General features: G+C 37.1%; 1 protein-coding gene across 1 annotated transcript in view; it reads right to left on the bottom strand.

The window, feature by feature from the left end:
* ap1m3 (adaptor related protein complex 1 subunit mu 3) overlaps positions 1–21,664 on the bottom strand; it is a 38,968-nt gene that overhangs the window by 6,257 nt on the left and 11,047 nt on the right. The window contains exons 5-9 of the mRNA XM_038295087.1: positions 7,835–7,982; positions 6,630–6,756; positions 3,010–3,152; positions 1,983–2,054; positions 761–919 (exon numbers count right to left, since the gene is read on the bottom strand). Coding sequence (XP_038151015.1) covers positions 761–919; positions 1,983–2,054; positions 3,010–3,152; positions 6,630–6,756; positions 7,835–7,982 — 649 coding nt within the window. The remainder of the gene's footprint in view (positions 1–760; positions 920–1,982; positions 2,055–3,009; positions 3,153–6,629; positions 6,757–7,834; positions 7,983–21,664) is intronic.

Genomic DNA, 21,664 nt, shown 5'->3' with positions numbered 1-21,664 from the left:
TATTTTTCCTTCTATTTCATTCTTTAATTCATGTAAAGCACTTTGGATTGTCTTTGTACCGAATTGTTCTATATAAATAAACGTGCTTTGTATTGCCATACTTGGAAGCAAACAAAGCTGACGGTTTGTGATTTCAACCAGCAACTGCATTGTTTGTTTACTCAACCTACTTCATTAATTTCTTGTTAACTGTGGTTGTCTGGGAGAATGTACAATTTTATAGAGTTCAAAGGTGAATAATAGCATGGAAAAATCTTTGAGTCACACATGAGCTGGATAACAGAATGACATCAGTAATTCCTAACTTCTCCTGACAGGCCGAAGGTGCAATGAATTACAGAAGAGATATCAGAACTTGACAGATTAAAGGAGCCTTGGCTGAATTAATGCGCTTCAAGTTTTTTTTATCAAAGTCTGTGAGAAATTCATTAAAACAGTCTTTAAAGCAGAGAATCCCAGGGAAATTTAAATGAACAGCAGAGAGGAAATTGATGAAAATTTGTGTGAAGAGGTCAGAAAATCCATCCTGTCGAAGGTTTATCTGAGCACAGCTTAATTTTGTCAATAGCATTGATGTGTTAATGTGCATACATATGTTTCTTAAGCAGTGTATTAAAACCTTACAGATCACATAGAGATAAACAAAACAACCACATACAAACAAAAGCAGTACTTGCACCACCTGCAGTTGGAATTGTGGAAATGGATTTAGATATATTCACATTTAAAGGTTTAAGAAAAATAGAAAGGTCACACTAACAGGGAAAGTCCTGATGTTCCACTGCACAGCACTCTTCTCAGGCACCCACTTGGCACTGCCAGTGCTGGTCTTGAACTTGGGTGAGTCAGCATCACTGGGCACCGGCACCATAATGGACACATTGTTGGCAGAGGAGCGGCTCTTAAACTGACTACGAGCCTGTAGACAGGGGACAGGGTTAAAAGGTCATCCAAAGGTCATCCAAGTGATTTTTAAATGAATTACATTCTAAAATTGTGCAGATTTTAACTTTGAATAAATATAGCCCTCAAACCATCTGGGAAATGCAAATCCATTGGAAATGTATGTCTTATTAATAAAGTAACATAATTCTGCACAACTGTAAAGCAAAAGGAAAGGAATACTTAATTTCTAAACAGGAAAAATTTGGATATATATACATTCTGTCAAGAACCGCGTTTCAGTGGTACAAAACTGTAAATGTTTTGGATAATATATAACCTTTAATAACTCTGCCTTTGCAAATGTTTTTTTGTTTTTTTTCCTCAATAGCTCCAAATCAGTCTGATGCAGAGTGTTTTTTAAGGCAAATCATCTCACACCAGAGATTTTCAGTTAGAATTAGGACTGGACTTTGGCTGAGTTATTCCATCAGTAAAAGTTGTATGTTAATGATTGTTTTCCTGGTGAAAAGTGTACCTCTCCCCATTCTGAGATGTTTTTCAGTCCAGCATGAACATCTTGAAGATTGGCTTGCATTTAGCCCAATCTTCAACTGTTACTTTCGAGATATGCTGTGTAAATGGTGTAAGTTGGTCTGGCTTGCCAGGCCAGTGTTTAGGAAGATGTGTGTTCTTTGTTAGCCTGCAATACCTGATACTGGTCTATGCCTCAGAAAGGGAGGCAGTTCGGGCAAATTTTTAGCCTGGCTGAACAGGCGAGATGTTCTGTTCCCCTGATTTATGCTCTTCTTCTGCATCAGTTCAAGTAGAGACATTTTATTTTGTATTTAATGATTGAATGGTCTTTTCTGTAAGACTTTTAAAGATTGGAATGTTGCTTTCAGCCTAACATTAATTACTTTAAAATGGTATCCCTTTGTTTTATGTGTGTGTGTTTGTGGTTGGATGCTGTTTGAAAAAATAATTTTTCCTACAGAAAATCCAATTTTAGATTGAGTTTCAAACAGTTTCAACCCCCGGCATATAAATACGGGCATATAAATGCGGGGCACTGTAATTAGGGTATCACTTGTCCTTACCTTTACTTTGATCTCCACACGGCTGTGAGAAAACTTTTCAATAACGCTCTCGATCCATATAAGAGGCTTCATCTGTCAAGAGACACGGTGAACAAGGTCAGAAGTCGATTACAATACGTCGTAAATAAAGCTGACAAAAGGGAAAAAAAACATGCTGTGTTTCTGAAAAAGAATAAACAACTTAAAACAGACATTTTATGCTGGATTTTAGGACTAGAGAGGTTTTAACGAAATTTTTGAAAGAAAATGAACCAAGGTCAGTACACACAAGCTTTTAAAACTTATTTTTCCTCATTAACAATGGCAGCTCAAAAAAAAAAGAAGCAATTTAAGAACAGTCTTAAATAGAAAAAGAGAACAAACAAGAAAGGAAACATATACCTGCTGTCTTAACTTTTAGCAGGAAGGTTTTGGTTCTTTTTGAGCAGAATAATTTAAGTAGCCAGAGGGAATAGTGCTCAAAGAATCCGAAATCTGGTTCTCCATGATGGTAGAGAGCTGATCCCATAAGACATAGTTAAACTTGTATTTGTTTTACAGATATTATCATCACTCTATAATAATACATACACAACTATATCCAACAAAATTCAACAACTTCTTGCTAATAGTGGAAGAAAGTGAGACATTTCACCAATGGAGCAAGACAATTTACATTGAAAATAAGAAAAAACAATTGCATTGTCATATTTCAAGTGCATATTATCTAATTATCTTATTACAAGAGTAAAAATACTCATTCCAATGGCAAACTATCTCGTTTATCTACTCAAATTAAGGGTAAATACACCTAATTTAAAAAATCTTTACTTATTTCTAGATCATTTTTCCAGCATATACACGTGTAAACGGATAAAACAGGTGTGTGCAATATGGAAATGGTTTTGGATGAACATAAGAGCATCAATTGTAAAGGTGTGTGAAGCTGAATGCTGCATGATAGGAATAATTGATGTGTTCTTGACTCTGGTCATCTACAGTATCAGTATGTCTGCTCTTTACAAATCTGTTCGCATGTCCCACTCACTGTTGTATTGAGGCGGTACGACATGAGCTCGCTCTCGCCATCAGGGGGAATGAAAGAAATGGTACGGTCATTCTCGAAGCGCGACAGACGGACGCACTGATGAAACTTTACGTCTTCCAACTCCACCGTCTTGCTCTTCTCTCCTACCAAACACAAATGAAAATATTTGAGGCAGTCCTAGGGAACGTCAAGGTCAAGGCAATGAGAGACAAACAAGCTCTTCATCTCAAACACACCATGAGCATTAGACTTCAACATCCATTTACCTTTCTCCCTCACAATACAAATAGTCTGAAGTCACACAAAAACATGCAAACAGTTTATCCTCAGAACCTCCAGCAATCATCTACTCATCTCACAGGAAAATTCAGATTCTTTGAAATATAAAATAAATGTGATTTTATACAAATACTTTTTTATTACTTAATTAATTATGATATAACATTTAAAAAAAGCCTGATGTTTGTTTATATACAAACACATTTAATCTTGTATCAGTTATATTGAACAGTTGTTAGCAGCTGATGAGTTATCTTCCAAGTTTCATTATTAATTTCAAAATATCTAACATGGAGAATCCAGTGTTCTTCTTAAATATCTACAAAATATTGTTCTCACAAGCAAGGGGAGAGTCCAAGCCCGCAGAATGTAAAAGCGGACCTCTTTAAGTCAGTACCTATAGTCTGATGCAAAAAGCTCACCGTTTCCCTCCACCGTGGATAATAGAGGGTGCTGAGTGGTGAAAAACGGCTGTAATGACTGTGGGCCTCTGGGCCCTTGGCTAAATCCTCCTATTTAACAGTCAGACAAAACTTGCCTTACGTTCTCTAAATGCAACGCTGGAACATCACTAAGGGCTTTTGGAGAGAAAAACGTGGAAGAATGAGTGCATATTTACGTATGCAGCTACCTTCTTCAATGTTCTATTGAGTGTGTGAACGTGCAAAGGTTTATGCATCTCCTGTCTGTGTGGATGTGAGAAACCCGCCTGTTTCACTATTGATTTTGGTTCCTGTTTGCTCCCTTGTATGTATATGTGTGACATTCAAAGTCTGGACTGGATGAGGTCAGGTCTAAACTGAACACAGCTCTTTTAGTTAGGCAATGTAGAAAAGTCCTTTGAAGATGCTTCTGGTTGTTTCTTTAGTTAGCAACACAGCCATGCCATGCCTTGCATGCAGCATCATCAGCACAAGAGAGAAAGGAAAGGTCAGATGGAATGGTTGTCTTTGCTTTACGTTGCTCAAACCGTAGAGGCTAGTGGAAAAGACAAATGCTTGTTTTCATGTCAGCGGGGGATTCATGATGCAGGCAAATCCCTTGTGTGTTTCCATGCTCTTTGTCTACAGAAGTAGACGGACAGAACCTTATCAGGTCTGCCTTTATCAAGAAACATGTTTTCATCTGACATTTGGTAGATCTTCAGTTCATCTTGCACTTGTCTGGGCTTGTGACAATTTACGCAACTAGAATGTCAATTTTCTTTTGCAGGATGGTCTTTTTGTTTATAAACAACCTCTTGGTATATTTTTTCATTATTTAAACCCCAAGTGTAGGTAATTTTTTAAAGTAACCCCTTGTCACATAAAATAGAACTGGAACCCTCCTGTTTAGAATCCTCCTGTAACCATAAGCAGGTTCTGCAACAGTAAGGATGGGACAGCTCATTGGTTTTGGCCATCAGCACATGTGTCTTGTGAGACACCATGGTAATGAGACATTTTTATAGCCCATCAGTTGAGACTCTACCAGAGGACCTTAATTTATTCTAAATGGCATTACCTTTCAATTACTGAGGGATTTTAGATGAGGCCAGAATGTTTCAAGCCTTTTTGCACTTTGTTTCTACTTTTACTTAATACTTTCTACTCTTATTTTATTCTATTGGATCATTTACGGACATGAAATATGTATAAACGTTGATGAGATTTTGCTCTCAATTGCACCTCGTGAAATATATTTACCTGCGAGTCTGGTGTTTTTTTTTTCAGTATTTAATTAAATTGCTGTAAGTCTCTGTGCTGTAAACGAAATATAATGAAACAGAATGCCTGTTTACGGTCCTTAGATCCTCCAGACACAGCCTGGCATGGAGCTTTGAGATTCCACACAAAATTTAAAATCCACCTGCCTTAGCACATATTCTACTCCTACATCAGATGGTCCAATGATGAGTAAAATAATCAATCTGCTGAAATGTGCACATTTGACAGTATTCCACTTTAATGGAAAGATAATATTTCTCAGTTGTGTTGTGGCAGTTCCAACCTTGGGCCAGTAGAGGGCAGCAACAAATGATTTTTACCCCTACTCCCATGTGTAACCATCTGGAAGGAGTACAGACGGATGCAGGAGGATATTTACACATGGCTAAACAGATTATAGTAAAGAAAAAAAAAAGCATGAATACCAAAGATAAGAGAGGCTGTGATTTTTTTAGATTAATATTCATTGCAAGTTTGCTTCCATTTCTGCCCGTGTGTTTGATCATTATCCCTGATCAGCATTGCTGAAGGGAAATGTTATTTCCACATTGCAACACACAGCAGGGGGGCCTTGGGCTACAGACACTGGATAGCCACAGACCCTCACCTTTCATCTGCGGGGCTGCTGCCCGAGGTGAGGATTAACTCTGAGGCAAAGAGGCTAGACAGAGATGGAGCCTTTCCTCCTCAGTGAGGAAAATAATGGCATGCTGAAGAAATGTAGGCTAAGGAGAGGAGAAAGAGGAGGATGCTCAGGGAATAGGGATAGAAAGACGCAGCTGTGGGAAACAATGAAGGTAGAAATTTCCTCGGCAGACGAGAGGGGTGATTGAGAGAAGAAAAGCGACGCATGGGATTAAGACAGAAAAAGGAGGTTAGGAGTGAAGGTGGGTTCAAGGTGAGTGCAAGAAGGGTTCTGAGATTATCAACGTTCATATATTTGGTATGCACACATTTAAAAGCACGACTACATATTTACACTAAATATTGGTTCATTAAAATTTTCTCTCACCACTAACACAGTCTAGCAGTGTTTGTTCAGTGTTTCAAGTCTGTTATTATTTTATGTTTTTTTTTTAAGTAGAAAAAAAACAGCATTATATAACTCTGATGTTTAATGTACAATTCTTGCCGACCACTGCATATTGTTTTAAATAACCATATCTCAAGCATTTATGGACTAAAATTATTTGACAACAAACGGTAGGTTTGCATTTGCTGAAGTTCTCCTTAGAGCACATGGAGTCCTCTTCTTTATGTTCATGATTTGATTCATTGTTCATTTGGCTGCAACCATTCTAGCAGCAATGCCTTTGGCTCTGCACCCTTTTTGCAAAGTGATGAAAGCACCAGTTTTCTATGGAGGTAACTGTAGTTGACGTAAAAAGATCACCTTCAACTAGTACAAGTGAAACAGATAAGTATGTGGAAAAGTATGATTTTATAAGTTTAAATACCATTTGGCATGACAGCAGGGCTTCTTGAAAAGCATTTACAAGTGTCCAAACGCTAAAAGTCCCTGCTTTCATTTTGACTGAAGTTAAAAATATGCCATTTTACCATTGGCTGTAACACTGTTACAAATGTTTGTAGGGACAAAAATGGCTCTGAGCACAGAATCTTAATGCAACTTACTGCCGGTGAGCTCAAACAACACTTTGTCATTGAGGCCCAGTCTGAGTTCTGGCATTCCTGATAGGACGACTTTGAGCTTTATGCTGCCCACTATTTCACTGCGCAGGACACTGCCGTTGGCATTCACCTATAAAATAGCACACAGAATCATTTCATGTTAGTAAACCTTACTTTTATCCAAATAGCACATGCTTAGAATAAATTCTTTTTAAGATCTGAAGAAAGATCTTACAAATAATCTGAAAATCAGCTTGAATTTGACATGTTGGTTCATAATAACTTCAACCGTCTTTACACTGTAGAAGTGCATACTTTATTCTAACATAGAAGTATATATGAACAGTATCAATGGTTAAAATGTTTCTCACACATTTATGTCTTCTTGTACACACCAGCTTTTGTCCAGTTAGCTGACATTTAAAACACATTTTGTTTAAAAATCTGATCCATTTCATTAATGAATATTTTAATCAATTGGGGAAACTAACTACCCCTCTGTTACATCTGCTGTGTGGCCCAGTAATACTAGATTTTAGTCACATTTAACTGCAGAGGAGATGAAGCCTAAACACCGGAAGAAAACAAACTGGAATGCATAATCCAAAATCTGCTTCTATTAAATCACAATTTAATGTTAAAGTGTCAGTTTCTAATCCGAACAATATCTAATTATGTGATGTATATTCCATTGACTTTATCATTAAAAAGGTAGCTACATTTAAAAGAAGATTGATTAAAAAAAAATGTAAAGCAATCTGATATTTTAATATGCAGGAACACCTTTTTTGATGGTGGAGTCTCTTTATCTTTGTCCATTTACTGAACTTTGAAATGCAGTCAATGACAAAGAAAGAATGCTACAATGAAATATGACTAATAGGTGACTGACATTTCCTTAGCAATTATTTAAAAATAAGAAGTAAACTTTTCAGGAGTCATAACAAGACAGGACCATAATGTCCTTTCAGCTGTGTGATAAAACCTTGATCTTTATAAGTAGACACAAATACAGTATGAGGTGCTCAGAGAATGAATAGAAGAAATATGAAACCCAAATAAATACATAAAACATGCTACCTTTTGATAACCTCTATTTGGTTTTCTACCTTTTGCACTTTGAAAGGATACAAGAATTTATATAAATATTTCTGTGAAAAATTCTTCAGATAAAGGATTTTTTTTATCAAAGTAAGCAAAGATCTTACCAGGAGATTTACGGATTCTATAACATCCATAAAAACTTCATTCTTCCTGTACTTGATGCCCTCTGACCGCCAGGAAACAGCGTTGGTGACGGTGGCAGGTGGCCGAGGTGCCCCTACCTCCAGCTTATGCCCCTGCTGGGTGATGTATCTGATAGAGGGAAGGGAAAAAAGAGACAAGATATTAAAAACAGCTCCTGCTGTGTCCAATGTCACTCAGCAACCCTGCAGAGCAAGACACCTGAAAATATTTAAGAGACAATTCTTTACATTAGAGCCAAAAATAAGGATTCAACTCCTTTAACAAGAGGCTAAAAAAATTAAAACACCATTCATGCAGTAATTAATTGTTATTGATAAAAAATAATGAAAATAAAAATAAGTCTAGGGCTTAAATGGCAGAAGCTTAGGCCTATGAGGACGGCTTTTACTAGTAAGTTAAACGAGTTACTCTGGAGCAAACAAATTAAAAGAGCTTTGTATTCATTTAGTAGGAACCTTATTCATGCTCATAATTGGAAAATAGAGATTTGCATAAATCCATATTAATCGAATGCATGTATTTGTTGGACTATATAGTACTGCCAAAGTAAAGGAGCAGAACTACAGACTTCAAAAGAGAACTAAGCATATAATATTTGTATAAACAACTACTACATCAAGAGTATTGAAGCCTTAACTATTAAAAAGATCATACATTTATTTTAGAAAATCGGAAGGAATGGAGGCAGACCTGAGAACAGAGCTGTGATGTGACTTTGATCCTAAATAACTGTCAGGCCTATCCAAATATTTTCCGTTACCAAGCCATTCCTCACTTCTAAGACAGAAAAACAAATATTCAACACTAGCAACTTTCTGGTGTTCATCAGTAAGACATGTCCAGCGTGTCAAATACAGATAAATGTTATTTTCCAAATACATCCAAACTTAACATGAATCTAATAATTCTGTTGCACAGTGCTGCAATTGTTAGAGCTGTTGACTTAAAGCAGAAAGGTTCTTTTTCCAGATCCCCACCCATGGTTTTTCTGCATGGAATTTGGATGCGATCTATGAGCATGTATGGACTCTAAATGTGTACTCTGATCTCCTCCTACAACCATGATTATTGAGTAAATTTGGTGTTTCTTTCTGGCCTTAGAAGTGATAGTATTTGGATCTTGGTCCCGATTGTCAATGTGCTTTACTATAGTAGACTTTAAAACAGCTCTACTTGTGTACAAGTCTTCTCATGATTTAGCACCAAAGTACATATCTGACATGTTAGAGCTGTATGAACCACCTCGGGCTTTAAGATCCTTAGGGAGAGGTCTCCTGGTGGTCCCTAGAGTCATCACTGAACATGGTGAAGCTGCATTAGGTTTCATGAAGCCAAGGTCCTGAACAGCCTCAGTGAAGACATAAAACAAGCCTAAATCCTGATTATTATTAAGTCCAGGTTGCCTATGTAGTGTTGCCATTGGTGATTGTGTTTTAACTACTTTTATAAATTTTTATTGCTTGAATTAGTTTTATTGTGTTTTTTGGATTGTGTTTGTATTGTTAGTGTTGCTGTGAGGCACATTGACTGTCTGGTGCATAATAAAATGAAAGTTTCCTTCCCTTGCCTAGACTAGCAACCTGACCAGGATGTAGTCTACATCTTGTCCAGTGATTGGTAAAGATGTACGTTAATGTGTCCCATTCCATAATTTGTTTATATTTTTTAGCAGTAGAAACATCCCTGTTCCATGCTGGAAAGCCAAACATGAAAGCTTAATTGAGTTCAAAATTTAAATAGTAAAGGAGATGAGGGAAAAAAGAAATGACATCATCTCTTACCTTAAGATCCAATATGGCTGACACATGTATAAAATGACGTAAGAACTTAACACAGGGTACTAGGGATGGGAATCGAAAACCGGTTCCTTTTAAGAACCGGTTCCGTATTTTCCGATTCCATGGCATCGTTTGGCAGCTCACTGAACGATTCTTTTTTCGATTCCCGCAGCACCAGAGCCTAGAGCGCCGGCTCTGGGGAGCACGACTTACGTCACGTTTTTTACGTAAGTTACGTAAGTTACGCAAGTTACGCAAGTTACGCAAGTTGGAAGAACTATTCGAGGAGGAAGACAACGAGCTGCGGTCACTTTGTGAATCAAAGCCCCGTCTTTCCTTAGCCCAGAGGGTAGATCAGGAAATCCAGCTCTATAAAAGCTTGCCCTCCGTCCCCTGCAGGGATAGCGCCACACTGTGGTGGTGGAACAAGCAAGATGTGCTGCCCTTGCTATCTGACTGGCTGAAAACTACCTCTGTGTGCAGGCTTCCTCCACCCCATCTGAGAGGGTGTTCTCCACGGCTGGAGACACCATAAGCCCTGAAAGATCCTGTATCCTTCCAGAAAAAGCAGATATGCTCATCTTTCTGCAAAATAACTGTTAATTTTCCCTACTACTGTTTTATAATTAGTATTTTTTGTTATTTAAAATAGGTTATTATCCCATCATTTGTTATTAGACATTGTTGGTTATTAAGTTTGTTCTTGTATATTTATTTTTCATTTAAACACAGATGTTACTCCAGTTTCACATTTCCTGTGGACATCTTGATCTTGTTGAGTTTGTAAGAATGTGCAATAGTTAAGTAAACAAAGTTGATTCTGATAATCAAACTGTTTGTTCTCCTTTTTCCCCCAAATTGGAATCGAAAAAAGAATCGATAAAGAATCGAATCGTTTCATAGAATCGAAAAGGGAATTGGAATCGTGAAAATCTTTTCAATTCCCAACCCTACAGGGTACTATACAATCTATTTTAGTGAACACATTTATCATCTGAATAAAACTGTAAGACTGTTTCTGTATTGGAATATACTGCCAATAGTGTTTATCTTGTCATTAGCACAGCAATCAGAAATAGTCTTAAAGGAATAGTACACCCAAAACATGATTAGCCTTCATTTTCTACTCACCCCCATGCTGAACAACACCCTGGAGTACTTTTTTGATATCTCAAATGCATCTGGAGATCTGGGAGGCTTCTTGCTGTCTGCTGACATTCAAATAATGGAGGTCCATGGCGCCCGAGACAGAAAGGTCCATAAAAGTCCACAAAAACGTGTCAATATTCCTCCATACTGCTCGTCCAATGTAATCCAAGTGTCCTGAGTGGGTAGCATCCAGAATTTACTCGAAACGAAGTCATTTAGAATGTTTTTAGAGCATAAACAGTAGTGTATAGGATTTCCTAATAGCGCCCCCATGCGCGCTCACGACGCTACGGAAGCCGGCAGACCAAACCGGAAGAAAGTGCGCATTCAGCGTCTGGTCTGCCGATAATGCAAGCGTAGAAGAAGAAATGTGCTGTTTACCTGTGCAAAGAAAGAAACAACGAAAGAAAAATGTCTGAGGACTTCAGTGTTGAGGAAGAGCATGAGTTCTTTGCCGAGCTGAATGCGCTGGTTTGGTCTGCCGGCTTCCGTAGAATCGCGAGCGCGCATGGGGGCGCTATTAGGAAATCCTATACACTACTGTTTATGCTCTAAAAACATTCTAAATGACTTCGTTTCGAGTAAATTCTGGATGCTACCCACTCAGGACACTTGGATTACATTGGACGAGCAGTATGGAGGAATATTGACATGTTTTTGTGGACTTTTATGGACCTTTCTGTCTCGGGCGCCATGGACCTCCATTATTTGAATGTCAGCAGACAGCAAGAAGCCTCCCAGATCTCCAGATGCATTTGAGATATCAAAAAAGTACTCCAGAGTGTTGTTCAGCATGGAGGTGAGTAGAAAATGAAGGCTAATCATGTTTTGGGTGTACTATTCCTTTAAGATGAGCAAGAGAAATCGTGGTTTAATTGGATTTAAGACCATTATCAGACCTATGTGACAACTTCAGAGGTAAGTACTGTAGCCATCAGCGTCTGCCCTCCCCCTCGGTCATTTAGAACAATAGTTCATGATTTGGCATATTCAAAATCTTTGTGAACAGCTCACTAAGAGTTTATTACTTTCTGATAAGTGAATTCACTGCAATAAAAAATGATGCACAATTACTAAAAAGTATACCGATTTATACAGGATCCAGTTATCTTTCAAAGAACTGCACAAAAGGGATTACCTCATCCCCAAGCGAGTCTATTAGTTTTAGAAGCCTTTCATTTCTCCAGAGAAATAATCACATGTCATGAGAATAAAAAAGGGAGCTCTAGTAAGATAAACAACATGTGACCAGGCCTGCTGCAACAAAACCACCTGATCACTACAGTTTACTTATTATAAGCCTAATTTACTCTGCAGAGCAATCTGAGGTTTATGTCATATTGTATTCCTGGAATCTGCATGATAAGAAAACACAAAATGACAACATTTGGACATTACATGGCAACCCTAATTGAGGTGCATATAACTAACCATTATGACCAACCTAATTACCAAAATGTATTTGCAGACATGGTTTATTGACTATAGATAATTATAACATCAGAACACCTTAATTGTTTGACAATCTATAAGATGTAATCCCCCAATAAAAGCAGATCTAAGAGAAAAATACAACAGACTATTAAAACATTCTATGGGCAAGAACACATTCCTATATTATTTGAAAGTTAGATTATAGGTTCAATGATTCAGATTCTTAAATTAGAAGAAAAAAAATAATGCAAAATAAGTCTTAGCAACACTCCAGAAGGTTTTTGTACAGAATTTAAATGGGTAATATAACACTGTTTGCCAAGAGGAATCCAAAGCAAATAGATTAAGTTAAGTATCAAATATTAACAACACATAAAAAACAAATATTTAACAGGGTCTGACCAGGAGAAGGTTGTTAGTATATAAGAATCACTATCAGATATTGGTAGAGCTTCTATCGTGTCCCTGACTGTGTCATATATGACCACATACTTTTATGTATGTGGGGGCTTTTTGTATTTTTTTACTTCATAGAAATGTTCTTTGTTTGTTAGATAATTAGCCCAATAAGAAACAACTGTTCAGTTTGATCCGTTGTCTCTGTGTTTTATTGTCATTGTTAAATCTGTTACAACATGGGCTACAGACATCATGAAAGCCTCCTGCATTGTTTTTAAAAACTAATTAAATATTAAGTATGAGAAGAAAAAAAATCTCTACAATGGAGAATAATTTTAACATATTGACACCCACAAAATGGGGTTTGGGGCATCAATCATTGTACTTAATTTTAACAGCATGTATAACTCTAGCTTGGAAGACCATTCCATTAAACAAACAGTAGTTCAGTTCCTCATTAGAACGGTCCTGAACCAGTGCAGCTGACCTGTACTTGAACCTACAGAGAGAACTTGGATAATATTTAGAAAAGGATTAGATTCAGATGCTTTGCAGCTTCTCGCTTTTTATCTCCTTTAAATAAACTCAATTTATTTCAACTACTGATACTAACACCACAAAGGCAGAAAGTGATTTAAAAAGCCACGGTTGCAGCGGTCTTCTCTCCTCTGCTCCCTCTGTGATCAAACTAAGGATTTCTCTACAAAGCAAGATTAGAGGCTTAGAGAGGCATCTTCAAGTTCAACTCTAGCTTTTAATGTCACCAAAAAGGTTCACTTATTTCTGATGTGTATCACCATAGTAACTTGGTGAAAAACTTGAATTGCTTCAAGAGCAGGTTAGGTTAAAGAAAATAACCCTCTAAAATAAAGATAGTTATAAACAACAATTTTTGTTGTTGTTGATGCACAAATTGGAAAAGATATCAGCTAAACATGCAAAGTCAGCGAGCATTTTGTTTTAGAATCAGGATACTTCTCTATAATGCTGTGCACATTAAAGACACTCCTTACATAGAGTCGTATATTGTCTTTACAAAATCTACAGTTAAATATAGCAGTGTAATCTGACATCAGGGGAAAATAAAAAAAAATATTTTATTAAAAATAGTTATTTTGAAAAACCAAATACAGAAAATCAATGCAAAGCAGACCTGTATATTTTAAAAAACAAAAACATAACTCTTAACCACTAGCCTGGCAGAGTATTCAAATTTCCTCTGCACTCTGTACATAACATTGCATGGACTCTACTATAACACTGGTAACCACAGAATTAGAACAGAAACACCTATTGCCAAATCAGCACATACTGCATATAGCAAATACGTGAGGATCAACCTTCCATGCTCCCGTCTTCAGATCTAAACCCCACAGAAAGCTGTGTACTGAGCTGCAGGTAAAAGTAAACAAGAGAGGAGCCAGAATGAAACAGTTCATGCAAAAAAGTAGTAGTAAAACAACCACAGACCAATCATGACCAGGATGACTGAGAATTTACACAGGCATGAGTAGTCGAGTAGTCAAATGACCTTTCTTTGCTCCGATCCTGCAAAACTAAATATATATATATATATATATATATTAGTGCTGTCAATGTATTAAATTTTTTTAATCGCGATTAATCGCATCAATGCCTGAGTTAACTAGCGATTAATCGCATTTTAATCGCAAATTTTTTTTCTGATTGAAAATCATTTAAATACTCTCGATGACATACAAAAAATACATACAGGCTAGGTTTGTGCCAATGTTCTTTTTTTAAAATGAAAACAGGTCACAGACACTGATTTATGCCATAGAAACATATGGCAAGAAGATGGCATGTAGCAAAAAATAACAAATATGTAGCCAAATAAAAGGCCCTGAAAACAGGCTGATGTAAAAGACAGTCTTTACAGTTAATACAGTCTTTTGAACAAAGACAAGCATTTTACCCTACTGCTATAAAATGTAGTACAGTTAACATTAGATGTTAATTAACCAAGATAATAATGAACAATTTTCAATCAATACATCAAAATCAATAGACCGACATCACTAGATGGAGGTAGTCTATGCTCTAGAAAGTTACTTTTCAGCCTCTTAACAAAAATGAGAACACACACACACACCCACACACAGACACACCCACACACAGACACACACACACACGATACCGACCTGTGGCGTACACAGACAGCAATAGTGCCGTAGCAGATTCCATTTCACCTCAGTAATCTGTTTTCTCAGCGTATTTCAGGTTGCTACTAGTTACCAGACACTCAACTTGTTTGTTGGGGGTGGGGCTTAAAGAAAAGGCACTAGCGTCACCCAGTGTATGAGCGTCTTTTTCCCTTGAGGAGCTCTCCGCTCTCGAAGCCTATGAGAAATTCATACACTGGGGGGAAATAGCCCCGCCTTCCCGCAGGCTGCAGCGGGATGTACTTGGAAAATTGTACCATAAAACCACATAGCGTTAATCTCACGTTAAAAAAATTATCGCCGTTAAAATGGCCTCGCGTTAACGCGATAATAACGCGATAATTTTGACAGCACTAATATATATATATATATATATATATATATATATATATTTAGTTTTCTCTTTTTATTGTGAGACTTACTTAGCTACTGCAGTTCAGAAATTGTTATCTTCAGGCTTTTCACTTTTCTGTTTTTTTCCCCAGTGGTTAAACAAATTGTGAAGAACACCTATGGATGTCAATTTCATTAGAATTACCAGATACTCACTTATCAACTGAGAGGTTTTCACTTTTACTCTCTGGAGATGACATTAAAAAACCGTTAAAAAAATTTAAGATACAAGTTAGAATATCTTATTTAGCATTTGTCACAATATATCTTGCCAAACTGAATATTGAATAAGCTTCTGCTTGATATCTTTGATTTAAAACCATAATACTCTATGTGGGGTTTTTTTTTTTATCCATCTAGCAGAATTAAAGCCATATTGTGAATTTTCCTTTTAAATCATAAACACTTTAGCTAGTTGGAAAATATTACATTACAAATTTTATTTTAAACAAATGTTCCACCGACTTCAACTATGGAAACATTTTTACTATTATTTTGAGTTGCTAAATATAAAAAGTTGAAACTTAAAGTGTGTAAATTAAATTTAACAAATACTTCAATTAAATTCTGCAGTTAAATTACTAATCCTCCCTAATGAGTCATAAAGGGGAAGACCAAAAAAAGGCACCTTTTTAGTTTTATTTTCAGTTATATAACCAATCTAAGTTTCAGAGCAGTGTTCATGTCCGAAGGAAACACCTGTTTGGCTAGGCCGTTAGTCGACACAATACTGCTCTGAGCAGCAACAAAATAATAAAGCTACAGCCAGACAGGCAAAACAATAGGCTGCAGTCAACTGAAGAGACATGTGAAGTCAAAGTAAAAAACACATTTTTTGTAATTGCTCTGTGCTGCCTTCTGTACAGCAGTTCTAATAATTTTATCAACTGCTGTACTGAACAGACAAACCATTTCAGCATGCTATTAGAGTTATGTACAATGACAGCAAACAGATTGTGCTCATTAAAGAGGAAATGCAAATGCTAACTAAAAGGTCTTGTTTTCACTTCAAACATGCAGCTCTTTTTAAATGTCAGCAGTAAAAATGACTAAACAAACAAGTTCAGGATTGATTGACAGATTAAAGCAAGAGAATTTCCCTCGTTTTCTGTCCCAATTCCTCCCACCTACAGGGTCTTGATACGCCTGCTGATACAGAGGGAAGTCTACTAGAATTGACAGAAAGCTGTAGACACTTTCGGGGTTGAGGTTGGATCGTTTTGCCCTGATTCGCCTCAGCAATGCTAATGAAGGGATACAGCAGCAGCTCTCACAAGAAACTGACAGATTAACATAAGTAGAGAAGAAACAGGTAAACAGTGTCAGCTTTTTACTGCATTAATGTGGATGTTTGACCTTCAAGGCAAAAGGGGCATGAGATGATTTGGGATTTACTGATAAACACTGAGATTTCTTTAACCGTGTCTCATAAAATCATTCATATCCATTGAGCTTTTTCCCATTAGTACCACAAATCTGAACAGATTTGTGTGGAATTTTTATAAAACTGTCCATAAATATCCAAAAAGTCGCTTCACTCTGATACACCTAAATACAGCGAAATACAACCAAAGGCTTTTAGAAGTCACTTAATTAGTTAATAAAATAACCTAATATGTAATTCATTCTAATTAATACACACCTAACACTTGGATGAATGTACTCTGGTTTTCTCACACTAAAACTGAACTTTGTGGCCCAGATGTACATGGGTCAAATGCACACATGAAGCCTCTGTAAAATAACCCAATGAAGGCATCATTCTTTATATTTTTCTTCAGAAAGAACATGGAAAGTGAGTTGATAAAAATCTAAACTGAGGTAAATGCAGGTCAATCTAAACAGAAAAAACTCTTGGATAATGTAAAAGCCTGGGGCAAAGGTTCACCTTGCAGCAGTAAAGGGAACATAATCATACAGAAAGGAAATGGTTGATCAAAAGAAGAAGATTGGCAAGGTTATTATAAAATATATCCCATAAAGCTACAGCTGCGGGTCCTAAGAAAGGTAGTTCCTCAAATAGAATCAGCAATGCCATCGCAATTATCAGATTTGATTTGCCAAACTTTAAAAAAACATCTCATTGATTATTTTCTCCATTTCACAATTATGTAAAATTCTGTTTGGCTCTTTCAACCACCTGCAATAAAATAAAAAATAACCTAATGACTGCAAAAATACCAAATATGAGGAAAGTATTATGAATAAACCCTTTTAAATTCATTCATTCTGTGCATATGCAACCTTGTAGGACTTTTATTTCCCACCCACATACACAGCATTTACACTCTGACACTGTATAAAGTGATTTTTAAGTTTGCCTCGGGGTCATAAAAAGGTTAAAGAACAGGAGTAAACCCAAGAGACAGACTCAGTCGGTGTATATGTGTGTCTACAGTCTGCAGCACTGAGAGAGTGTCTGTGTCTCCTTGGAGGGTAGAGCAGTGAAGCATTTCTTTCTGAGAGTCTTAACTGTGTTCAGCTGACAGTGTCATAGTGTTTAAGCAACAATCAGATGCTGGTGATTATCATCACCATTCAGACAAAACACAGACCACACACATGGACACAAATAGTAAAAAAAAAAATAAAATAAAATCTAGTTACATAGAAAACTTATTATATATAAACATCAATTATACAAATATATACTTTAATAAAAATCAAAAAGGGTCACACTGAGGCCATGTCGGATAGTTACCGTATGTTATAAAATGTAAACTGTGTCTTATTTTGCAGTGTGTCTTAAGCCTTAGGGCACAGTAGAATAGTTAACGACAGAGCATGATGTGTTCATCTCAGACAAAAAGAAAAACTCCGCAGGAACAAAGCTCTCCTCGCCTCACTTGCTGGGTAACTTCTGCATTTCGTTATAACCACTGTTGTTGTATGGTATATGAAAAAGAATGGGCGGTAGCTCTCAAAATCTACTCATACACTGCAGAACGTTCTGGAAATTAGTAAAAATGTTGTAAAACAAGCGTTTTTATATAAAATTTGAGTAGGAAAATAAAATTAACTGCCAATGGAATGAGCATTTTTACCCTTAAAATAAGTATAATTGGATATTATGCACTTGAAATTAAGAGACTTTTTTCTTATTTCAAATATAAATCATCTTATTCCATTGGCAAAGTGTCTCAGCTGCACAATTCAGGAAGAAATGCACTATTTTTAAGAAAAATTTACTTACTTGGATTTACATTTTTTGCAGTTTAAAGTGCTTTAATTTAATTTCAACTGCTTACTTAATCTATAACACAGTAAGCTGTCATCCAAACAGCTCTTTCATCCTGATGGAAAGTGAAAGTATCCCTTGAACACATGTAGTTAGACTGGAAATTAGAACCAAGTGTTGCAGTTACTGCTTTCAGGGCATTTAAAATGTAACCATATTCACCCATCAGCCTAATTAATTTACTTTAATTTAAGTTCAAATGGTAAATGGTAAATGGCATGTACTTATATAGCGCCTCTATTCAAGTCAGGAGACTTGACCAAGGCGCTTTACACTACATTCATTCACCCATTCATGCACACACTCACACGCTGATGGTGGCAAGCTACATTGTAGCCACAGCTGCCCTGGGGCTCACTGACTGAAGCGGGGCTGCCGTACACTGGCGCCACCGGGCCGTCTGACCAGCTTCAGTAGACAATGCAGGTGAAGTGTCTTGCCCAAGGACACAACGACAATGAAAGTCGGAACCGGTGCTTGAACCGTCAATCCTTCGATCCTTCGATTTCAGGGCAAACTGCTACATCCAACGCCACTGTCGCCCCGACAAATCTAAGGACACTATGATAATGTAGAAGTTTATACATAAAATGATTCTCCAATGCGAAGTGGTCACCTAGAGGTTACAGAGCAGAGTGCTTGCATCTTGGAGAGGCTGCAGGATCCTCAGTTTAAAACAAACTACCACTCTGGGTCCAGGTAGGCCTGGATTGTTCCACTGCAAAAAGCGGCTCATTGATCCCTAACCATGGTGGAGAAATTTACCTGGAATTTACAAATACAATGACAAACTATTAGGTTGACATCCAACTAGAAAACCACTCCAATTTCAGCAAAATAAAAATAAAGAAAATGCATGGCTTCAGGATGTTGTAATCACACTTTGAAGGTGAACCAAATTATAGTAAAGTAGGAACAGCACAGACAGAACTACAAAACATCAATTGTTGTTTTAGGGAAGTATAACAACTTTGTGCATGTCTGAATGGTTCTCTTCTAAATGAAGCCTGTTGCATATGAGGATATGATCCAATTTTACTGATTTTGTGCTGATATAAAAACGGTGTTTCATTTTAATTTTCACAATCAAGCACATTTAATACTAACTAAGTTGTTTTCTACAAATGGACATCTGTAACTGATCTGAGATTTAAAAAAAAAAGATTGACCTATTGTGATCTCAAATTAATTAATAAAGTACTACAATCTATAGTGGTTCTCAAAATTCCCCTCTTTGTTTTACGCTCTGCATGCAACAATCCTTTTCTCATTCATAGGTTGCTTAAGGCAAAGACACTTGCAGAGATACATTATTCAAAATGCAGATATTTGATAATTTTACCATTAACGCTCATTTTGTAGCCAAAACGTACTGAACTGAATCTTAGCAGATCAGTATTAGGCCCCAGGCTCCCTGTTTGTGGTGTACGTCATGTAGCCTAGGTATGTGCTGCGGCTCTTTCTGTTTCCAAGTTGCCTGTGCCAGGAATGTCAGTCAGTGACAAACACTGACTGCATATATTGCAATACCAGGAATGTGTTCAAATCTCATATCACCATTAGTTAGTAAAATAAAATCACCATATATATTGATAGTGAGTTATGAGCTGAAATTAAGGCCCCTTTTAACTTGATGTCAGCCTCCAGTCTTCCTCAATACATGTCTATCATCATGCCACATGTTAAAAATCATCCTTGACAAACTTTGGTAAATCTGGTTAGTCATTAGAACATGGCTTGTTTAGATAATTCCAGTGAAACCATGGTTTATCCCTCTTTATCTGCTACTACTAAAGAGACCTCTGATGAGTTTTGGTCAAAAATGAACTTTGGCTTCAGTCCTTGATGATTTTTAAAGTTGCATTGCCTCCTCAGCAGGCAGTCAAGTTCCACAGAGTCCTGCTAATAACCTAATTTGTTGATTCAGGTGTTTCTATGGTAGCATAACCCAGCCCTTAAAGGAATAGTACACCCAAAACATGATTAGCCTTCATTTTCTACTCACCTCCATGCTGAACAACACTCTGGAGTACTTTTTTGATATCTCAAATGCATCTGGAGATCTGGGAGACTTCTTGCTGTCTGCTGACATTCAAATAATGGAGGTCTATGGCGCCCGAGACAGAAAGGTCCACAAAAGTCCACAAAAACTTGTCAATATTCCTCCATAATGCTCGTCCAATGTAATCCAAGTGTCCTGAGTGGGTAGCATCCAGAATTTACTCGAAACGAAGTCATTTAGAACGTTTTAGAGCCTAAACAGTAGTGTATAGGATTTCCTAATAGCGCCCCCATGCGCGCTCACGATTCTACGGAAGCCGGCAGACCAAACCAGCGCATTCAGCTCGGCAAAGAACTCATGCTCTTCCTCAACACTGAAGTCCTCAGACATTTTTCTTTCGTTGTTTCTTTCTTTGCACAGGTAAACAGCACATTTCTTCTTCTACGCTTGCATTATCGGCAGACCAGACGCTGAATGCGCACTTCCTTCCGGTTTGGTCTGCCGGCTTCCGTAGAATCGTGAGCGCGCATGGGGGCGCTATTAGGAAATCCTATACACTACTGTTTATGCTCTAAAAACATTCTAAATGACTTCGTTTCGAGTAAATTCTGGATGCTACCCACTCAGGACACTTGGAATACATTGGACGAGCAGTATGGAGGAATATTGACACGTTTTTGTGGACTTTTATGGACCTTTCTGTCTCGGGCGCCATGGACCTCCATTATTTGAATGTCAGCAGACAGCAAGAAGCCTCCCAGATCTCCAGATGCATTTGAGATATCAAAAAAGTACTCCAGAGTGTTGTTCAGCATGGAGGTGAGTAGAAAATGAAGGCTAATCATGTTTTGGGTGTACTATTCCTTTAAGGACTGGAATTGGACACCAGTGAGCTAAAATATACAAATGAGCAAACACCAGGAAAAACCTTCTAGAACAGCTAATTGTACAAAAGATACCAGCTGATAATACAAGGACTGAATGTCACAGCTGTATCTAAAGTATTTGGAAATGACAAATCGAGTCATTCTAGGGCTACACCTATTGATTATTTTAGTAACCTATTAATGTATCGATTATTTTATTAATAAATTGATTGATCGAAAAAGAGAAATTTTCCAAGAGCTCTAAGTAAACTAAGATTTGGAACTTTTCTTGCTATTTTAATGATCTGCAAATGGCAAAAAAAAAAAAAAGAAATAAGTACATAAACA

This window comes from Cyprinodon tularosa, unplaced genomic scaffold, assembly GCF_016077235.1.
Source record: "Cyprinodon tularosa strain WSP-4 unplaced genomic scaffold, ASM1607723v1 ctg35, whole genome shotgun sequence".
NCBI lineage: Eukaryota > Metazoa > Chordata > Actinopteri > Cyprinodontiformes > Cyprinodontidae > Cyprinodon > Cyprinodon tularosa.
This window is presented reverse-complemented; position numbering and strand designations above follow the sequence as displayed.